This window comes from Zeugodacus cucurbitae, chromosome 3 (assembly GCF_028554725.1).
Source record: "Zeugodacus cucurbitae isolate PBARC_wt_2022May chromosome 3, idZeuCucr1.2, whole genome shotgun sequence".
Taxonomy (NCBI): domain Eukaryota; kingdom Metazoa; phylum Arthropoda; class Insecta; order Diptera; family Tephritidae; genus Zeugodacus; species Zeugodacus cucurbitae.
The window spans coordinates 430,157-451,013 of NC_071668.1; the positions used below are offsets into that span (position 1 = coordinate 430,157).

General features: G+C 37.2%; 4 protein-coding genes across 4 annotated transcripts; 2 read left to right on the plus strand and 2 right to left on the minus strand.

The window, feature by feature from the left end:
- Positions 1–876: 876 nt before the first annotated feature.
- Positions 877–4,127, minus strand: LOC105209634 (uncharacterized). Its single transcript, XM_011180148.3, has 5 exons — positions 3,816–4,127; positions 1,801–2,439; positions 1,551–1,725; positions 1,251–1,464; positions 877–1,117 (listed from the first exon to the last, which is right to left on the minus strand). The coding sequence occupies exons 2-5, from the start codon at positions 2,434–2,436 to the stop codon at positions 910–912; spliced, it is 1,233 nt and encodes a 410-aa protein (XP_011178450.1). The 5' UTR covers positions 2,437–2,439; positions 3,816–4,127; the 3' UTR covers positions 877–909.
- Positions 4,128–9,529: 5,402 nt separating this feature from the next.
- On the plus strand, positions 9,530–14,991 carry LOC105209636 (ionotropic receptor 25a). Its single transcript, XM_011180150.3, has 9 exons — positions 9,530–9,821; positions 11,198–11,347; positions 11,493–11,969; positions 12,045–12,282; positions 12,354–12,468; positions 12,528–12,773; positions 12,843–13,435; positions 13,592–14,107; positions 14,175–14,991. The coding sequence occupies exons 1-9, from the start codon at positions 9,716–9,718 to the stop codon at positions 14,554–14,556; spliced, it is 2,823 nt and encodes a 940-aa protein (XP_011178452.1). The 5' UTR covers positions 9,530–9,715; the 3' UTR covers positions 14,557–14,991.
- Positions 14,992–15,528: 537 nt separating this feature from the next.
- Positions 15,529–16,921, minus strand: LOC105209637 (protein farnesyltransferase/geranylgeranyltransferase type-1 subunit alpha). The gene is made up of 3 exons (XM_011180151.3): positions 16,654–16,921; positions 16,196–16,550; positions 15,529–16,127 (listed from the first exon to the last, which is right to left on the minus strand). Exons 1-3 carry the CDS (start codon positions 16,787–16,789, stop codon positions 15,644–15,646), a joined length of 975 nt encoding a protein of 324 aa, XP_011178453.1. The 5' UTR covers positions 16,790–16,921; the 3' UTR covers positions 15,529–15,643.
- Positions 16,922–19,118: 2,197 nt separating this feature from the next.
- Positions 19,119–20,748, plus strand: LOC105209638 (FAD-dependent oxidoreductase domain-containing protein 1). Its single transcript, XM_011180152.3, has 3 exons — positions 19,119–19,407; positions 19,508–19,808; positions 19,880–20,748. The coding sequence occupies exons 1-3, from the start codon at positions 19,144–19,146 to the stop codon at positions 20,683–20,685; spliced, it is 1,371 nt and encodes a 456-aa protein (XP_011178454.1). The 5' UTR covers positions 19,119–19,143; the 3' UTR covers positions 20,686–20,748.
- The last annotated feature ends 109 nt before the right edge of the window (positions 20,749–20,857 follow it).

Sequence of the window (20,857 nt, forward strand, 5' to 3'; positions counted from 1 at the left end):
AATTTTTTCGGAGATTTAATTATTTCTAATTATTTCAAACCAAATTTCGTGAAGATATGTAGTAAAATGCGGAAGTTTTCCATACAATCCCTTGATTCCGATCGTGCAGTTTGTATGGCAGCTATATGATATAGTGGTCCGATATCGGCAGATCCGACAGATGAGCAGCTTCTTGAAGAGAAAATAACATCTGCAAAATTTCAAAACGATATCTTAAAAACTGAAGGACTAGTTCGTATATATACAGACAGACAGACAGACAGACGGACATGGCTAAATCGACGCAGTTCAACAAACTGATCATATATACATATACTTTATAGGGCCTCCGACGCTTCCTTCTGGGTGTTACAAACTTCGTGACAAACTTAATCTACCCTGTTCAGGGTATAAAATATGATAGACAAAGGGTGCACTTAAATCAGTATAAAAAATTGCAAATGGGTGTGGCGTGGACTCTATTCCGAATATATAAGTCAAGTTGTGGGTTATATTATTAAAATTAAATAAATAAATTACCGGAGCATAAAATGTTCGATTATACCCCTAACTTCTTTACTTTTATAAGATACTTTTTTACTCTCCGATATTGTTAAATATATGAACGCAACTTTGCAGTGAGTTCAAATCACATCAGAAGCTAAAACGTTAAAGGTCTCTTATTATAGAGGACACTCTTCCTGACTGCCAGCCATTATTATCTTACAACATGTGGAATATAGAAAAACTTATCAAAACACGCTTAAATTCAACTTAAAAACTCAGAGAGCAACACATACCTACATTTCTGTTGTTGCTTTAATCGCTGTGTACTTAATTCTTACATTTCTGCAAAGTTCAAGTTTTGGTGGTAAGTAAATAAATCAACCAATATAATGCACTTTTATACATATTTATATTTAAGCTGTATTACATTAATTTAAATTTTTTCGCCAACCGCAAAATATCTTCAATTCGCTGGGTAATCGTTTTTAGTCCCCGATTTTTACTCAAAATAGACATATCTACATCCTTGAAATCTTCGGGAAGTGTACTGTTGTCGAGCAAAATTACTTTTGTCATAAATATCGGATGTGGAATTTCAATTGGTCCCACTCGTCGCACTTCATTTAAGAATCTGTGTAATAAAATAAATTAAATACATACTCCAATAAAATATTTTGATCTGATATTCATGCTCATGGGATTTTTAAAGATAATTTGGATTTCGTGAAGTGAGAGAACTACTTTTTATAATTAAGAGAACCCACCCATCAAAAGAATATTCATCCGTATTGATTTTCACTTCTTCAAGGTTATCTATAAAAGCATCATAATAAATTCTCAAAAAACTGTCGAAATTGTCTTCAAGCACTGCCGAATCGACGCTGGAGAAGAGGAAAAATATAATATCGTGCACAAAGGACTCATATTGTGCAACTTGAAAGTCCACAAATTTTAATTTCGTCGGTTGATCATTATCATCTTGTAAAAGAGTAGAAAGAACAATGTATATTCATTAAAAATACAAAACATTGTCATATACATTAGTAATTTGGACCCTTATGTACCGTATTTAAACATGATATTGTTTATCCACAAATCGCAGTGAACCAAGCTGGTGTATAATCCATCAGCAGCTTCTGGTTGTTCCAACCATTCATCGTACGCTTCAAACCTCTCTAGAGCTTCATTGACCGCATCCTCATTATTATTGGTGGCCAATTGCAGATCTTCACGTATTTCCTAAAAAAAATATAAATTTTGTTCCAAAATTTAAGTGCTTCAAGAGTGAAAGTCAAGCATTTAAAACACACTTACTTTGCGCATTTCCTCTTTCATTTCATCGCCCATTGTGGTGTTCATATTGAAGCGATTAAAATATGGACGTATGCTTCTTTCAAATAACTCCGACTTCTTTATGCGCAACGCAATAGGTAACGCGTGATACTGTGCCATATATACCAAGACGAGTTTCGCATGGGCGAAATCGAACATTTTGTGACGATTGCCAGCTCTGTAGCCAGACACCTGAAGATTCTCCTGCACAAGAACTGCATCCCGGTCGACTTTAGTAGCGTTTGGGTCCAATGATATCCGACTGCCATAGTAGCCGGGAAGCCCATCAAATAGCTTATCCTTCGACAAGCCAGCTTCAAGTTGCAACTGATGTATTTGTGGCACCAACTCGTACATTTTATTCTCAGTTAGGCAAGTGCGTTCCGGTTGAAATATTTGCCAGTATAAATCGTTCGTCACTGGAGGCAATTTCGCAATTAAAGGCAAGTCCTCGATAAGTCCATTTGGCCTTTTAATTTTAGCAGCTATAGCCAGCATACAGCTGCCATAATTGTCGCCAGGCTTGGTGAGATAACGAGCACTATACGATTGCAACTCACCACCCTCTAGGTGTGGCTGGACAACACTCTTCAGATCCTTTATCTCCGGTACTGACATTTTCTGCAAATTGTAAATTACACAATGATTGATTACCGATCAATTAGTTTTCGTGAATACTCCTATGTATGTTATTTAAATTGTATATTAATTTGTAAAACTCCTTGTTCTTTAAATCCCCACCGAATGGCAAAAAGAGGTTGGCGAAATATCAAGTGTAAGCGTGGATCGACACACGATTGTAGTCCACACGAGATAATTTTATTTCGATCACATATAAAAACAACATTGTAATACGATTGTAAAATAGCAAAGGCTGTAACGGACTTTATGACTCATTATTATGATTTTTCTATTACATAATAAAAGTGACTTGCAAAATTGTTTAAATATATATGTGTACGAGTATACATGCTTAAGTACAGAACAAATGATTACAAATTTGGCACTAGACAATATTAAATCATACAAATATAGAACGTACAAATTATCAATTTTCTTTATCAAGATATCGTTTAAAATATTGTGTATATTATTTTATAATCTCTCAATAGACCAACTCAGCTAATGCACATATGTACATGTATGTGCGTCATATATACGTCATCGACATATTATCGAGATATGATCATGATTATCTTCCTGAACGGAGCAAAGCTTGTTTAAAATCAGGTGACTCTGATCACTAATTTCTATTAGAGTCCATCGTCGCCATTTAAACGAATAGTTTAACTTAATAAATGAAGAATAATTATTTCCAACAAAAAAATTTATGCCAACTTCAGTTTTACATTGTGTTCATACATATTCCGACATATACTATATATGTATATATGGCAATGAATTAATGAGTGATTGTTTTTGAACAAACGTACATACATATGGGTATGTATGACATACATACATATGTGTCATATTTACATACGTATATGCATGTGCTGCTTGAAGTTTTCCTGAAAGGGAAAACAAAGAATAAACAAATGTGATATCAGAATAGACAACTCCAATAATTAAATCCTCAATGCTGAGACATGATCACAAGTACACAATCGACATTCAAATGATTGCTAGTTGGAGGGAAGTACGTACTTTGAATACCTGATAAGATTACAAATTAGTTTTCAACGCCACCAAAAACTGAAAATACTTTAAAATTGCGCGACTCCATAATAATAATTTCTGATTGATTGTTCAAAATTTGTAGCAAAATATGCAAACAACCTATTTGTACGAGTATATCTAACCTAAGTGCTCTCTAAGTGAGATACATATATTAAATTAGTAAATATTTTGTTCCACTTCGACAAAGACGACACAAGTGTTTTTTCCTTCGAATCGTAAATATCACATTGTAAAAGCTAAATAAATATTTACCGAAACTGAAATAAATAAACATTAACCGGATTCGGATTAGTATACAAAATTAACTCCAATTATACCTTAATAATGTGTATGGCGGATGAGTCCTTTTATTTGAATATATTAATTCCTGTATATTAAAACTAGACGTTCCTCTTTCTAATACACATCTAATTGGTGCAGGTACAAATAGTTGATGCTAGTCGTTAGTTTACTTGTTATCACAATTGAATTTAATTGGTTAAATCTAATTGAACTTCGTCTGCCAGCGGTATTTGAAAGACTGAGGCTCGCGAAACTCATGTTCGGCGCTATGGTTAAAGCTTCACATACAACTCAATTCAATGCGCGTCGTATCACCCGCATCGTGATAACAGCTCAGCAAAAAATACTTTATCGCGTAGTTGCGGTACTCAAAAAGTTTCAATTTAAAGCATCCAATGAGGCTTTCGGAACGATTCGCTTGTATTTCAATCAGTTCGACTAAGGCAAATCAGCTCAGCAAATTCACACATCCAAACCAAAGCAATTTTCACGTAATTGATAATGCAAGTGCTTGATAAAAGAGCTTACATATTGAGTGTGTTCGAAGTGAGTATTAGTAGTAGACATGTATGTACATATATGAACACTGATAATAACGTATATATGATATTTGTTTATCGGACAACATTATCGGCTTTGATGAGGTAACAAAATACGCTCGTACACAAATATGCATGTGATACCTGTATATGTTGATGGGGTTTCGTTTTGTTTCTATCATGTGACAAATGGCGTACCCAGACTGATTTTTAAGAGACATATCTCTATGGTTGGAACATTTTTTTAAATGACTGCCAAAAAACGATGCCCATTAATTAAAAATTTTCGTGGTTGTTGTTTGCATAATCGCACATGTTCATATATGTATGTATGTATACGGCAAAATAAATTCAATAAATGTTTACGACCTCGCCATCCCTTTATAACCTTCTCTTCTTAATCATTTCAGATATTCAAAACAAATTCAAATTTATTTAAACAAACGCGTAACTAAATTCATTGTTATTCATTACTTCGTTTTCCGCTTCCGGTGACATCCAGTCGGTAGACGATGTCAAGTTTGAAGATTCTTCTTCTTCTTAACTGGCGTAGAAACCGCTTACGCGGTTATAGCCGAGTCCACAACAGTGCGCCACGCATCTCTGCTTTTGGCGGTTTGGCGCCAATTGGTAATACCAAGTGAAGACAGGTCCTTCTCCACCTGGTCCTTCCACCGGAGTGGAGGTCTCCCTCTTCCTCGGCTTCCACCAGCGGGTACTGCATCGAAAACTTTCAGAGCTGGGGCACTTTCATCCATTCGAACAACATGACCCAGCCAGCGTAGCCGCTGTCTTTTTATTCGCTGGACTATGTCTATGTCGTCGAACAACACATACAGCTCATCATTCCATCTTCTGCGGTATTCGCCGTTGCCAATGTTTAAGGGACCGTAAATCTTCCGCAAAACCTTTCTCTCGAAAACTCCTAGTGCCGTCTCATCGGATGTTGACACCGTCCACGCTTCTGCACCATAAAGTAGGACGGGAATGATGAGGGACTTGTAGAGTTTAGTTTTTGTTCGTCGAGAGAGGACTTTACTTTTCAATTGCCTACTCAGTCCATAGTAGCACCTGTTGGCAAGAGTGATTCTGCGTTGGATTTCAAGGCTGACATTATTATCGGTGTTAATGTTGGTTCCTAGGTATACGAAATTATCTACAACTTCAAAGTTATGACTGTCAACAGTGACGTGGGAGCCAAGACGCGAATGCGCTGACTGTTTGTTTGATGACAGGAGATATTTCGTCTTGTCCTCGTTCACCACCAGACCCATTCGCTTCGCTTCCTTATCCAGGCGGGAAAAAGCAGAACTAACGGCGCGGGTGTTGTTTCCGATGATATCAATATCATCGGCGTACGCCAGGAGCTGTACACTCTTGTAGAAGATTGTACCCTCTCTATTTAGTTCTGCAGCTCGTATTATTTTTTCCAGCAATAGATTGAAGAAGTCGCACGATAGTGAGTCACCTTGTCTGAAACCTCGTTTGGTATCGAACGGCTCGGAGAGGTCCTTCCCGATCCTGACGGAGCTTTTGGTGTTGCTCAACGTCAACTTACACAGCCGTATTAGTTTTGCGGGGATACCAAATTCAGACATCGCGGCATAAAGGCAGCTCCTTTTCGTGCTGTCGAAAGCAGCTTTAAAGTCGACAAATAGATGGTGTGTGTCGATCCTTTTTTCACGGGTCTTCTCCAAGATTTGGCGCATGGTGAATATCTGGTCAGTTGTTGATTTTCCAGGTCTAAAGCCACACTGATAAGGTCCAATCAGTTTGTTGACGGTGGGCTTTAGTCTTTCACACAGTACGCTCGATAGAACCTTATAAGCGATGTTAAGGAGGCTTATCCCACGATAGTTGGCGCAGATTGTGGGGTCTCCCTTTTTGTGGATTGGGCAGAGTACACTGAGATTCCAATCGTCGGGCATGCTTTCTTCCGACCATATTTCGCAAAGAAGCTGATGCATGCACCTTATCAGCTCTTCGCCGCCGTATTTGAATAGCTCGGCCGGCAATCCATCGGCCCCCGCCGCCTTGTTGTTCTTCAAGCGGGTAATTGCTATTCTAATTTCTTCACGGTCGGGCAATGGAACATCTGTTCCATCGTCGTCGATTGGGGAATCGGGTTCGCCATCTCCTGGTGTTGTACTTTCACTGCCATTCAGCAGGCTGGAGAAGTGTTCCCTCCACAAACACAGTATACTCTGGTCATCAACCACTAGATCACCGCTGGGGGTCCTACAGGAGTGTGCTCCGGTCTTGAAACCTTCAGTTAGTCGCCGGATCTTTTCGTAAAATTTTCGAGCATTACCCCTGTCGGCCAGCTTGTCAAGCTCTTCATACTCACGCATTTCTGCCTCTTTCTTTCTTTTTCTGCAAATGCGTCTCGCTTCCCTCTTCAGCTCTCGGTATCTTTCCCATCCTGCTCGTGTTGCGGTCGATCGCAACATTGCGAGGTAGGCAGTCTGTTTTCTCTCCACTGCGAGACGACAATCCTCATCATACCAGCTGTTTTTTTGGCTTTTCCGAAAGCCAATGGTTTCGGTTGCAGCTGTACGTAAGGAGTTTGATATGCCGTCCCACAGCTCCCTTATACCGAGATGCTGATAAGTGCTCTCAGAGAGCAGGAGTGCAAGTCGAGTAGAAAATCGTTCGGCTGTCGGTTGTGATTGCAGCTTCTCGATGTCGAACCTTCCTTGTGTTTGTTGACGTGTGCGCTTTTCTACACAGAGGCGGGTGCGTATCTTAGCTGCTACAAGATAGTGGTCCGAGTCGATGTTGGGACCACGAAGCGTACGCACATCAAAAACACTGGAGACATGTCGTCCATCTATCACAACATGATCGATCTGGTTGCGAGTGATTCGATCCGGGGACAGCCAAGTAGCTTGATGGATTTTCTTATGCTGGAATCTAGTGCTACAGATGACCATATTTCGGGCCCCGGCGAAGTCGATCAGCCTCAGACCGTTTGGTGATGTTTCGTCATGGAGGCTGAATTTTCCGACTGTTGTGCCAAAGACACCTTCTTTACCCACCCTAGCGTTGAAATCGCCAAGCACGATTTTGACATCGTGGCGGGGGCAGCGCTCATAGGTACGTTCTAGGCGCTCATAGAAGGTATCTTTGGTCACATCGTCCTTCTCTTCCGTCGGGGCGTGGGCGCAAATCAGCGATATGTTGAAGAACCTCGCTTTGATGCGGATTGTGGCTAGACGTTCATCCACCGGAGTGAATGCCAGGACTCGACGACGGAGTCTCTCTCCCACCACGAATCCCACACCGAATTTGCGCTCCTTTATATGGCCGCTGTAGTAGATGTCACAAGGACCCACCTTCTTCCGTCCTTGTCCCGTCCATCGCATTTCTTGGATTGCGGTGATGTCAGCCTTTACTCTTACGAGGACATCAACCAGCTGGGCAGAGGCACCTTCCCAATTAAGGGTCCGGACATTCCAGGTGCATGCCCTTAAATCATAGTCCTTTATACGTTTGCCGTGGTCGTCATCAAAAGGGGGGTTTCTCATCCGAGGCCTGTGTTTCTTATTCACTGGTTATTCGTTTTTATGTGGTGGGTCCCAAGCCCTACGCACAACCGCATAAGCGGGATTCGCCTTCTCACTTTAGCTCGCTTCCAGACGGATGTCTGTTGGCTACCCAGAGGATACTTGGTCTAAGACCGGAAGTTGTGAGCTGCTTGAGCCACATGTAAAAGAATCGTTCCTGGCCACTCCCAAGTGAATGGCAGTCAGAAACTTTCCTCACTTACGTGAACTTCTACATATGACTCCATCCTTCCAAGTTTGAAGATACGTCATATAAATTAAGTTCACAATAATGGTGGATAATGCAGTTCATGGTTTTTGTCAAGGGAGGAACTGAAAATTAGAGCATACTCAAAGGTATGCAGATACCACGCCATGGCGCGCCACTCTTTGCGGATTTACAACATATCAGGTTTCGAAAGATTTTGGATGGAAAAAAGCAAATGCAAAAGTCTCATTTTTATGTTATATACATATATATTTTAATACAAACAAGTGAAATATTCAGGCAACGAGAGCATGACATCCGCTCCAAAATGTTAAAGAGGTTACAAAGGACTTCAGTAAATTTCGAATATATCACTGAGAATTTGAAATTGTATCATAAGATTCGGTATCATAAGCACACAGAACAAGGACAAGGGGATACCAGCTCTAATCATTTATGAAATGTATAGGCGCTTATTATTATTTTCAAATGTCGACATGTTTAATGTGTGTATATATTATGTTTTCAACTGAAATTAAAAATAATAAACTAAATTGCACACCTGCACCCCATTCCTTTGCATGTCTGTACATATATATGTATACATACTATGGACATACATTCATACACACGGTTGTGGGGTGGACCTCTTCCATTATTATATAGCAATTTACCACTAATATAATAATATTTATTGAATGCACATTCACCCAATAAAGAGTGTAGTTAGTCGAGCTCAATTCACATTTCAATTCTCAACAGACTAGTACAAAAAAGTATGTTATATTTCAAATATAAAGCAATTCTGAGTTATTTCAATTAATTTTAATTTCGTAAATACACCAAAAATAATATATTTTATTGATGTAGATTTAATTCAAAACTTTTCGCTCTCTATTCGAATTCGATTTAAATTCGAAATTCAACTAGTTTTTTTCGTGCCATTTAAAGGACATAGTACGATATTGAAAAGTTTCTGATCGAAGTCTGTTCTGACAACATAAAACCGCACTTGCTGTATGAAGCAAAGACAGTCGGCTTTCTAATTGCGCTTGCGGTTCTTAGTAGTATTCGAGTAATTTATAGCTGGTTTAATCCTTTGTAGGGTTACTCTTTCATAGGTGTCTGCATACGTATCGACATGCATTCGTGTGCACTTGTAATTACAATCGTACTCTACATAAAAGAACATATGAAACGTTATGGTTCGAACACCTAATGTACTGGCATACTATTATACGCGTGTGTAATATATATGTGTGTCAGCTTGTGTATTCATATACGTATGTTTGCACTTATAATAATTTTGTAAATAGAACGAAGAACGTAGGTAACTATGTACACATGGCAAATCGAAAGAGACAAACAAATGTCCTGCTACGATGTACCTATATATGTATGTATGTATGTTTTGGTTACTAAAATATTCAATAAGACAATAAAAATAAAATGAATTTGTGGAATAATATTGACTGAGCTTTGACCAAAAGGTTATCGGTGCTCACTGGCAAATGTCCAGTATTTGGTTTCGTTTTGTAGAGGACAAAACAGTTTGTTTGAATCCTTCATGAAGTGCGGTTAGACATTAATTTTTTCCAAGTATCAGTCATTATACTGCTCATATGTTATAATTTCTCTGCATAATGCCAAGTGCACATTTAAAGTTCCGCAAAGAAATTTTGATATTTTTGAAAATAATTTCACTCGCAAGCCTTGCTACCGGACAAACAAATCAAAATATAAATGTTTGTGAGTAAATTATATCTAACTAATACATGTACATATATATGATTTGTAACTAATCCATTTACGAGATATATGAAATAATTACACAAGCGTGTGTCACTGTGCAATGCTCAGATGCGCACATCGATTAAAAAGAATATTAATATATAATATTATATATTTGTATGTATTATTCAAATGGTAAAAAATTGGTAAATCACTACATTAACCATACACAAATACATGAACATGCATATCAGGAATATATTTAAGGAATGCAACAATTTATATAATATATATAAGAATATATAAGTAAATATTTGTGTATCGTATGTACGTGTACATACAGATGGTGTTAAAGATGTAAAAATAGTAGGCATACCTACAGTGCATACATACATATGAACAAAAATGCATGTATGTATGTGTGAATATGTGAAAAAAATAATTTCAGTTACCCGCTATGTTATTCCTAATTAGACTGCATCGATTTTTCACTTGCATCAAATATAGTATAATGTATTATTTGTTAAACTCTTATAATTCATGGACTTAACAAAGTGATATATATGAACATACATACATACATATGTAAAAAAGACTTTACTGAAGTTACTTCTCCTAAACAATATTCGTACATATGCCGACAACTGCCTAAAGCATAGAATAGAAATTGGAAGAAAAAATAATTATGTATTATAAAATGTTTCACTTACTGGATCGAATATATGTCACTATATTGGTTACATTGTTGCTAAGAGGGTGTCTAGACTGGCTTTCCGTTCTCTTGACTTCCGTTGATATTCTTCTTCCGTTGGTGTTTGACTTCCGTATCCGGTGGTTGATGTCCGGTTTAGTTTGGTGTTTTAGATGTGTGTCCGATTCCGATTGGTTAATTTCCTTTTTGGTAATTTTCTTTGCCCTCGGTACTTCCGTTGACCCACATACATATATACCTACCCATACATACGAATGCACATACCTACACATCAACATGTACCAGCCAATTTTTCCGGCATCCATTTCCTGCACATTTATGGTCGCCTATTAAAAATTGGCAATTTGAAACTTTGCAAAAATCACAACAACGCTGAGCTGCGCTGCCCAACAGAGCGGAGCATCAATCTTTGTATAGTCATAACTCCGGTAAATCAGAACCGATTTTGATGATCTCTTGTGTCATACGAAAGGAAATCTTCACAACTATAACACTGGCGTATTTAATTCAAAAGAGAGGAATGCTGTATTGTTGCTTACCTCAAATCCAATAGTGTGTGTATGCTTATATTGTACATATATATATATATATATATATATATATATGCAACTCGGTATCGATTTGATCGCTGGAACTTCATCATTTATGAGAATTAACCAATTAAGTATGTATTATTTTCCAGTTTTTGTTAACGATGCTGATAACGAGCCGGCAGCCAAAGCTGTTACAGTCGTCTCGACATATCTGAAGAAAAATCCCAGTTATGGGATATCAATTCAAATTGACCAAGTCGAGGCGAACAAAACCGATGCTAAAACACTTTTGGAAGCAAGTAAGTATTATACATAAATAGAATGATGGGAAAATTGTTCAAATACACAAGTTATGAACTTCAATTTACATTTCTTTCGGTTACAAAGATCTACCACACACCATATAAAAGCAGAAATATTTTAAAATCCTAAACATGATTTCAGTTTGTTCGAAATATGCGGAGAGCATTGAGCGTAAGCAACCGCCTCATGTTATATTCGATACCACGAAATCGGGAATCTCCTCGGAGACAGTCAAGTCCTTTACTAAGGCGCTAGGATTGCCAACCATCAGCGCCTCATATGGACAGGAAGGGGACTTACGCCAATGGCGCGATATGGATGAGAGCAAACAAAAATATTTGTTACAGATAATGCCACCGGCCGATCTTATACCCGAAGTGGTCCGCAGCATTGTGCGGAAAATGAATATAACAAATGCGGCCATTCTGTATGACGATACATTCGTCATGGACCATAAGTACAAATCCTTACTGCAAAACATTCAAACGCGTCACGTTATTACTGGCATCGCGAAGGAGGGCAAGCGGGAACGTGAAGAGCAAATCGAGAAATTGCGTAATTTAGACATAAATAATTTCTTCATACTGGGAAATTTAATGTCAATTCGTATGGTTTTAGGTATGAAAGTTCAAAAACAACTTACATACATACATACATATTTACAGATGCAATTGTACTTAATAACAATTTCAGAATCTGTGAAACCGTCATATTTCGAACGCAACTTTGCATGGCACGCTATAACTCAGAGCGAAGGCGAGGTGAGCAGTCAACGGGACAACGCCACTATAATGTTCCTGAAGCCAATGTCATATGCTCAGAACCGCGACCGTTTTGGGCGTCTAAAGACGACTTTCAATTTGAACGAGGAACCCCAAATCACGTCAGCATTTTATTTTGATTTGGCTCTCCGTACTTTTTTGGCAATCAAGTAATGAATAGAATTTTTGGAGTCTCCCTAGCCAACGCAGATTTGTATGGTATTATTTTTTCTGTATTTAGGGATATGCTACAATCTGGAGCTTGGCCAAAAAACATGGAATATATTGGCTGTGATGAATTTCTGGGTGGCAATACACCAGAGAGAAATATAGATCTGAGAACTGCTTTTACAATGGTGGGTACTGTCATTCCATTTCAGCAAACAGTCAGTACACGCTTACATGTTTTATGTAGGTTCAGGAACCAACGTCTTATGGAGTGTTCGAATTAGTCACACAACCGGGAAAAGCGTTTAACGGTTACAGTTATATGAAATTCGAAATGGACATTAATGTTTTACAAATTCGTGGAGGAAACTCGGTGAATACAAAATCAATTGGGACTTGGACCGCGGGATTGGACTCGCCGTTAGTTGTTAAAGATGAAGAAGTAATGAAGAACCTTACCGCCGACACAGTCTATCGCATCTTTACAGTGGTCGTAGGTTACCCTCCTCCGTTGATTATTTTCGTACCTATTTACTCCGTCCCTTTTCTCTTTTTCCATTAGCAAGCGCCATTTATTATTAAAGACGAGAAAGCCCCGAAGGGTTATAAAGGCTATTGCATTGATCTAATAAACGAAATAGCAGACATAGTGCATTTTGACTATACTATTCAAGAGGTTGAAGACGGCAAATTTGGCAACATGGATGAGAAGGGTGAATGGAATGGAATTGTGAAGAAATTAATGGATAAGCAAGCAGACATTGGATTGGGTTCCATGCATGTCATGGCTGAACGTGAAATCGTTATTGACTTTACCGTCCCTTACTATGATCTTGTTGGGATCACGATTATGATGCAGAGGCCGCAGGTTCCCAGTTCTTTGTTCAAATTTTTGACAGTACTTGAGACAAACGTTTGGTTGTGCATTTTGGCCGCGTATTTCTTTACTAGTTTTCTGATGTGGATTTTCGACCGCTGGAGCCCATACAGTTACCAAAACAACCGCGAAAAATACAAGGATGACGACGAGAAACGAGAATTCAATCTAAAAGAATGCCTCTGGTTTTGCATGACCTCCTTGACACCGCAAGGAGGTGGTGAGGCACCGAAAAATCTTTCCGGACGTTTGGTGGCAGCAACTTGGTGGCTATTCGGGTATAACATATAACATTATATTCAGTTTATGTATATTTATAACATTATTACTATATAAACTTCCATGTATTTATATACAGATGTATCTATCCATTTAAGTACATGTACAGAATTCATATAAGTTGAAATATAATTATAATTTATTAATATTAATAGGTTCATCATCATCGCATCATACACAGCCAATTTAGCTGCATTTTTAACTGTGTCCCGTCTCGATACACCAGTGGAGTCTTTGGATGATCTCGCAAAGCAATACAAGATTCTTTATGCACCGTTAAATGGTTCATCAGCCATGACCTATTTCCAAAGAATGGCCAACATTGAGCAACGGTTTTATGAAATTTGGAAAGACTTGTCATTGAATGACTCCCTTACGCCTCTAGAGCGCTCAAAACTAGCTGTTTGGGATTACCCGGTTAGTGATAAATATACGAAGATGTGGCAGGCCATGCAGGAAGCTCAATTACCAGCAACCCTTGAAGAGGCGGTGGAGAGAGTTCGCAACTCAACTTCGGCTACCGGTTTCGCCTTCCTCGGTGATGCCACAGATATTCGTTATCTTGTTATGACCAATTGTGATTTGCAGATTGTAGGTGAAGAGTTCTCCAGAAAACCATATGCAATTGCCGTTCAGCAAGGGTCACATCTCAAGGACCAATTTAACAATGCGTAAGTTATTGCCTCTCTGCACAAACCATACAGAATAAAATCACAAATTTGTTTTTTATCAATTTAGAATTTTAACCTTACTCAACAAACGACAATTGGAGAAATTGAAGGAAAAGTGGTGGAAGAACGATGAGACGCAGGCCAAATGTGACAAGCCGGAAGATCAGTCAGATGGAATTTCCATACATAACATTGGTGGAGTCTTCATTGTTATATTTGTTGGCATTGGCATGGCCTGCATCACATTGGTGTTCGAGTACTGGTGGTACAAATATCGGAAGAATCCTCGTATTGTAGATGTTATTGAAGCGAACTCTGGCGGAAAAGATGGCAAGACAATCGATAGCGTTATTCTTGGCCAGGCAGGCAAAGAGTACGACAAGGGTGGTAATACCGTGCTCCGGCCGCGATTTCATCAGTATCCCACCACATTTAAACCACGATTTTAAACTAAATATATACATTCATACATACATACATATCTGCACACGTACATATGTATGAATCAATCAGCTTAATGTACGGATGGATGTGGAGATAAAAATACTTTTTTACACCACAGGTTAAAAAAACACATATGTATGTATATATGTAGATATGCGAGTATGCAAATATATATGTATGTATGTATAAATACACATGCTTTGCTTTTGAAACCAAATATGCACGCACATTTTTTATAAATCTTGATGGCATTTTAATCATTCATATTATACATATATGTATGTATTAGCGTATACGCTAGTGAAAAATACAAATAAAAATATTAGTGTGTTAATTTATCAAAGCAAAATTTCTAGACTAATATGTATTTTTAATTATGCCTTGGATATCCATTACGGGCTTACGTTACCACGACAGTCGGGTAATCCGAACGGACCTAGATTTGTATATGACCAAGAACTGTAAACTCGCCAACACACATGAAATGAAGCGGCTAAAATGCCGCAGCAATTGCAGTTCATATAAAGCAGTCATAAAAATAAAGTTTAAATAAGGTGACATTATCTTATGTAAACTTTATAATTAAGCAAACGAATAATACAATATTAGTACGATGCGCTATGTTTTGACCTCGCAAGTATATACACATTTTCAATGATCCATTCCAATCCGTTGTTTTTACTTCACTTTCCATAAACTCATTTTATTTACAATTTCTCTGAAATCTAAGCGATTAATAGTCCCATATATACATATGTATATATGAAAATCCTGCATAATTTCGACACGTCTCTCTGTTCATTCTGTTATTCATACATATGTAAATAAATATCTATGTGTGTGTATATACTCTGCTTTTGTATTAGCCGCAATGCGGTACGTGCATTAAATGGTCATAAATAATGATAGTGAAAGTACATATATATACATACATGTGTGTACAAAAGAATTTATAAAAAAGAAAATATTTATAAATGTTTAGTTTATTTATACATTTATTAAAAAATATAGATGTAATACGGGTATCCACAAATATGTTGTAAATGTCAGAAATACTATTAGCTACAGAACAGAAATCGGGAAATTACTTTTTTATTTTTGGGATAATTTTTCTTTGAACTGATCTGCAATATACTGCCAATATTTACGTCGTACAATATCATATTTCTTGGACATGTCGTTACAAAGATTAAAAACCTTTCGCGGCACAACATCAGATTCAGCCACATTCGACTGTTGTAAACTTTGATCTTTATAAAGATCGATTAGAAAAGCCAATAGGTAAGGTGAACGTACACCACAGGAATACAATTCTTCACAAAATGCTAAAACTTCCTGTCGACCATTCCCTGTGGCGCTATCTTCATATTTCAAAATGCCTCCTAAATAATTCCAAGCACTTTCGTTGTTCTTTACGACACGAATACGGTTCATCGTATACTGTATCTCACGTTGCACTACATCTGTGGTAAATCCAAAATGTTTAAGTACGAAAAACCGCTGATTCCAAGCCGAATTATTTCGAATGTCTTCTGCTATGAGACGATCCACAAACGACAGCTCGTTTTCAAATAGGCTATAAAAGGCATTTATAATAATTATTTATTTGTGAAATTTAAAAATATTTATGCTTTAGGTACTCACTCAAATGTTTTTATTGCCCATTGTCTGTGTTGCCACGCATGATAGTTTTTGTTATCACGCTCAAGAGCTACTTCTGTCAACTCTAGCTCTTTCGAGGAGTCATTTAACATTACCACAATAACACGACGATGGTGCCAAACTTGATAGTTTTTTGCATTATCTCGTATAACTTCATCCAAATAGTCCAATTCTTCGAACAGGTCAGATTGTAAGGCTCGTAGTATATCTCGCCGATATTGCCATACTGTATAATTTGCTGGGTTAAGCCGTAATGCATCAGCAGTAAGTTCCAAAGCTCTCTGAGATTTCTCTTTATGTGCAAGTATAGCGCGGAAATAATCAAACACTTCACGGACTGCATTCCATAAAAGGCACAATAACATTATTGTAACCAAAGCATTTAAATAATGTGAATAAATTAAAACTATTTCATCGAAAATTATAAATTTTGCACTCACATTTAGGACTGTATGCTATAGCAACAATAGGATGTTCACCATCATCTTGAGGAATAGGTACAATGTCAGCCCATTCGTTCCTCTCACTGTAAGGAATCCATTCTTCAGACCAATCGTCGCTATCACTATCGCTCATTTTAGCACCTTTCAAATATTTTTCAAAATGTAATCTACAACAAACTGCTCAAAACTATTCCTATGATATCTTTATACATTTAATTTACCCAAGAATTCTTGGTATTGTAACAACAGCTGACTCATAAGCTTTGTTCCATTTTCACTTGACAGCCTTTCACAACAGAGTTGCCATGATCAATATTAGCTACAGCAATATTTCTAAAAACAATGTAATAATACTTCAGACCAATTAGGGCCTAAATTATAAAATTTAGGGCCGATTTTACAAGATCTTCTTAGATTAGCCATTCACTTTAAGATAACTAATTAAATGTTATTAAATTGAAGCATTTGTATCATTTGCTATTGTCCATATTACCAGCATAAGCAAATTTAATCAAATGATCATAATATACTAGATATTTATCTATAAATCTATCAAGGTTCGCGATCAAACGACAGGCTGACGATACCAAGGGGGTTAACTCATTATTTTAGAGAGTGTCAGGGTCGTAAAGGTTGAGGCAGTAGTCTGCTTTACAGGCTTCACAATTTTTTTTTTGTTTTGCTTTAAATCTCTTCCAAAATTATGTCTTTAAAATTCCAGGGGCCAATTCGACATATTTTCGAAGCCAGAGCAGTTTTAGTGGCCGAGCGTCGAGCAGGTGCGAATGCTCAGGCAGACTTTAAAGCGCGTTTTCTCGAGTTTTCATTTTCACAGGTGTTAGAAAACGGTGTTGGCGATAGCAAAAAGAATATATGTCCGATCGCAAAAACCAAAGTGATATATCTTCAGTATTAAATTATCTTCTATTTGAACTAAAAAAAGTTTGGAATTTTATAACTTCTTCGGTATTTTTTTTAGTTCATAAAGAAAAGAAACTTATAAAAATTAAAAACCGACCTCCATCACCAGCACGGATTTACAAGTGCAGACTCCAGGCGCTCCAGAAAAATACTTACAACTTTGAAAAAATTTCAATATTTATTAATAATAAATATTGTGTTTTAAGCCTTAAATATAGTACACCATCGTCTTAAAATCCCGTTTACCGCAATCATATCCTTCCCTTTCAAAAGAAATTGCTAAAAAAACGCTTTTTTCGGCTTCTAAAGCAGACTACTGCCTTAATAAAACGGCCAATGACGTCTTAAAGTTATTAATAGAATTAACTTTGAATTTTAATTTAATTTTATAAATTTGTCCTGTGCTCACTCATTACATACATATACTTATATGTACCGCAATTGTTCAATATTGCAAATTACAAAATCACAAAATATCACCGAAGCTCTCTCTTTTATAGGCATTTCTAGTAATCATCAAAAGACTGTAAATTCAAGCACTTTGAATAGTAGTATGTAGTATAATAAAAACTATCACAATTATGTATACATGTACACATGGAAGCTATAATAAAGTTAAACTCCATTATACAATTCCTTGTTTGCAAAATAGATTACATATGTACATACATTTTAATTATAATTGTTAATCTGACACTAAAAACAATAAATTCGGTTAAAGTGAATTATCAATGGACTGTTATCAAGGTAAAGTGCTACCTGTATAAATCTTTTAGAACTATTTATTTCATTTTTTACACATAACATGTACACGTAAATATCATTGTAACTCCAGAGAAACGGAAATGTACATTGGCTTTATTTATTCTAGTTAGCATTTTATAAAAGGTTTATAGTTAGTATTATTACTAGAAAACAATGTAATGTAAATGAGAACTAGCGATAAAAACAACAAACAATACGAACATTATGCACTACAAACGAACAATCTCTTGGACAAGGCGAACATACGAATGTTGTCTTATATCTCGCAGTCACCTTCTGTAATCAATCTGTAATCAGAGAGCGCTACCGAATGGCCAACAAGACTACCTGGCCAAAACTAAAAAAAGAAATCTTTGCAATCGAATCCTATTGTTCATCCTATCTTGCTTGCAATATTCCTGGATTGCACAAATAATAGTTGAACAAATAAATACGTTAAAACCAAAGTAAGCAATACTATCTTATATTACATTGTTGAAAGAGCAACAATGACCACTATTGCTTTTCCTACAGGGTATATACATACGTATGTTTGTATGTGTAGATCCTGAGTGTCGTATTCTTTAGTTAAACTTAATTGTATTGTAAGTAAGTAACAAATAAACAAATGTGTAGAGTATTGTTATATAAATGTGAGCTATTTATACTCGCATACATGTATGTGTGTGTGTGCGTTTATTAAAAACTTTGATAAGATATCAGTAGCTTTGCTTTGTCAAATCAATCTCCATGCTATCTCTCTTCTCAATTTGTGCGTCTTATAATCAACTTATCAGCACCATTGGGCAATCAAACGTTTCTATGATGTCGAAGTGCGCGCACCTAATCAGCTTTGGTATACGGAGTGGCCTGCAAACGGATATTCCCCGTTCGCTTTCAAGGGCAATTTCGGTGGATCATGGAAGGCATGATTTTATTAGTAAACGATCGATGAGTTTCCAATCGCATCGTAAATGCAATGTGGTAGTTATCGGCGGCGGAGCTGTAGGAGCATCCACAGCATATTGGCTGAAAAAGCGAGCCAATAGAGACCTCAGCGTCATTGTTTTGGAACGAGATCCATCTGTGAGTACTTCAAATTGTATTCTTTCAAGTCTTATGCATAAACCTTTCAAATAACTGTAAGTAAATATGAACTATGTATATAAATATTTTTATATTTTAGTACAAAGAAGCGTCCACTGTATTGTCGGTCGGTGGTGTTCGGCAACAATTTTCCTTACCGGAAAATATTCAAATGTCAGTATTTGGTGCCGAATTCATACAGAATTCCAAAGAATATTTTGGCGATGTAGATTTATGTTTTCGGCCTAACGGCTATTTAGTGCTGTCCTCTGAGAAATGTGCACAAACTTTACAAGAAAACTCCAAGCTGCAAAATGAATTGGGGGCTCGTAATGAACTATTAACACCATCTCAACTGAAACTGAAATTCCCATGGATTAACACTGATGACATAGCACTGGGTACTACAATCATTAATTATAATTAATCGACATTTCTTTTAATACAACTCTAATGTTGTTTGTATTTTCAGGCTGTTATGGATTTGAAAACGAAGGCTGGTTTGATCCATGGGCACTTTTGGGTGGTTTCCGTAGTCAAGCTAAGGAATTCGGTGCAGAGTTTCTGCATGGCGAAGTACTTGGTTTTGATATCTCTAAAGGTTCGGAAACTCTGAATTCCGTGACAGTTCAAGCCAAGAACAATGAGACTTGCGTTGTTGATTTCGATATTTGTGTTTTGGCTGCTGGTGCTCGCTCAGGTCAAATAGCTCATCAGGCAAATATTGGCACTGGAACAGGTGCATTGTCGATACCACTGCCCGTTGAGCCACGAAAACGGTTTGTTTATGTTTTTACATCGCAGGGAGAGAATGCACCCGGTCCGGGCACACCTTTAACTATCGATCTAGATGGCACATATTTCAGACGGGATGGCATGGGCAGTAATTTTATCACCGGCCGAAGCCCGTGCAATGAACAATCCGAGCCACCAGTTAATAACTTGGACGTTGATCACGAATACTTCGAGGCGGATATATGGCCGACATTGGCGAAGCGATGCACTGCGTTCGAATCAATTAAAGTTTGCGGAAGTTGGGCCGGATATTATGAGTATAACACGTTTGATGAAAATGGTATAATCGGGCCACACACATACTATAAGAACCTTCTCATCGCGACGGGCTTTAGCGGGCATGGTATCCAACAGTCGCCGGCAGTAGGACGAGCCATTTCGGAATTAGTATTGGATGGTAATTTTAAAAGTATTGATTTAAGTCGTCTTGGATTCGATAGGATTGCTTCCAATAGGCGAATGTGTGAGTCCAATATATATTAGATATATAAATTAAACTATGTAAATACATTTTTAAATGTAAATACATTAAAATATAATTCCTAATGTTGTATATTTTGTATGCTTTTGGCACAAAGTTTAACATGCTTACTTATTCGGTACTCACCTTTTCTCCGAATGCTCAATGCATAATGTAATATCGTAAAACTATACA

Bases quoted from the DNA above. Each gene is read 5' to 3' on its own strand.
- LOC105209634 (XM_011180148.3), bottom strand. From the start codon at position 2,436: ATGTCAGTACCGGAGATAAAGGATCTGAAGAGTGTTGTCCAGCCACAC. The intron at 1,726-1,800 runs GTAAGTGTGTTT...TATTTTTTTTAG, and splicing joins TGAAAGAGGAAATGCGCAAA to GAAATACGTGAAGATCTGCA. The intron at 1,465-1,550 runs GTACATAAGGGT...CTCTTTTACAAG, and splicing joins CAATATCATGTTTAAATACG to ATGATAATGATCAACCGACG.
- LOC105209636 (XM_011180150.3), top strand. From the start codon at position 9,716: ATGCCAAGTGCACATTTAAAGTTCCGCAAAGAAATTTTGATATTTTTG. The intron at 12,469-12,527 runs GTGGGTACTGTC...TGTTTTATGTAG, and splicing joins TGAGAACTGCTTTTACAATG to GTTCAGGAACCAACGTCTTA. The intron at 14,108-14,174 runs GTAAGTTATTGC...TTATCAATTTAG, and splicing joins AAGGACCAATTTAACAATGC to AATTTTAACCTTACTCAACA.
- LOC105209637 (XM_011180151.3), bottom strand. From the start codon at position 16,789: ATGAGCGATAGTGATAGCGACGATTGGTCTGAAGAATGGATTCCTTAC. The intron at 16,551-16,653 runs GTGAGTGCAAAA...TATGGAATGCAG, and splicing joins TATAGCATACAGTCCTAAAT to TCCGTGAAGTGTTTGATTAT. The intron at 16,128-16,195 runs GTGAGTACCTAA...TGCCTTTTATAG, and splicing joins TGGGCAATAAAAACATTTGA to CCTATTTGAAAACGAGCTGT.
- LOC105209638 (XM_011180152.3), top strand. From the start codon at position 19,144: ATGATGTCGAAGTGCGCGCACCTAATCAGCTTTGGTATACGGAGTGGC. The intron at 19,408-19,507 runs GTGAGTACTTCA...TTTATATTTTAG, and splicing joins TTTTGGAACGAGATCCATCT to TACAAAGAAGCGTCCACTGT. The intron at 19,809-19,879 runs GTACTACAATCA...TTGTATTTTCAG, and splicing joins CACTGATGACATAGCACTGG to GCTGTTATGGATTTGAAAAC.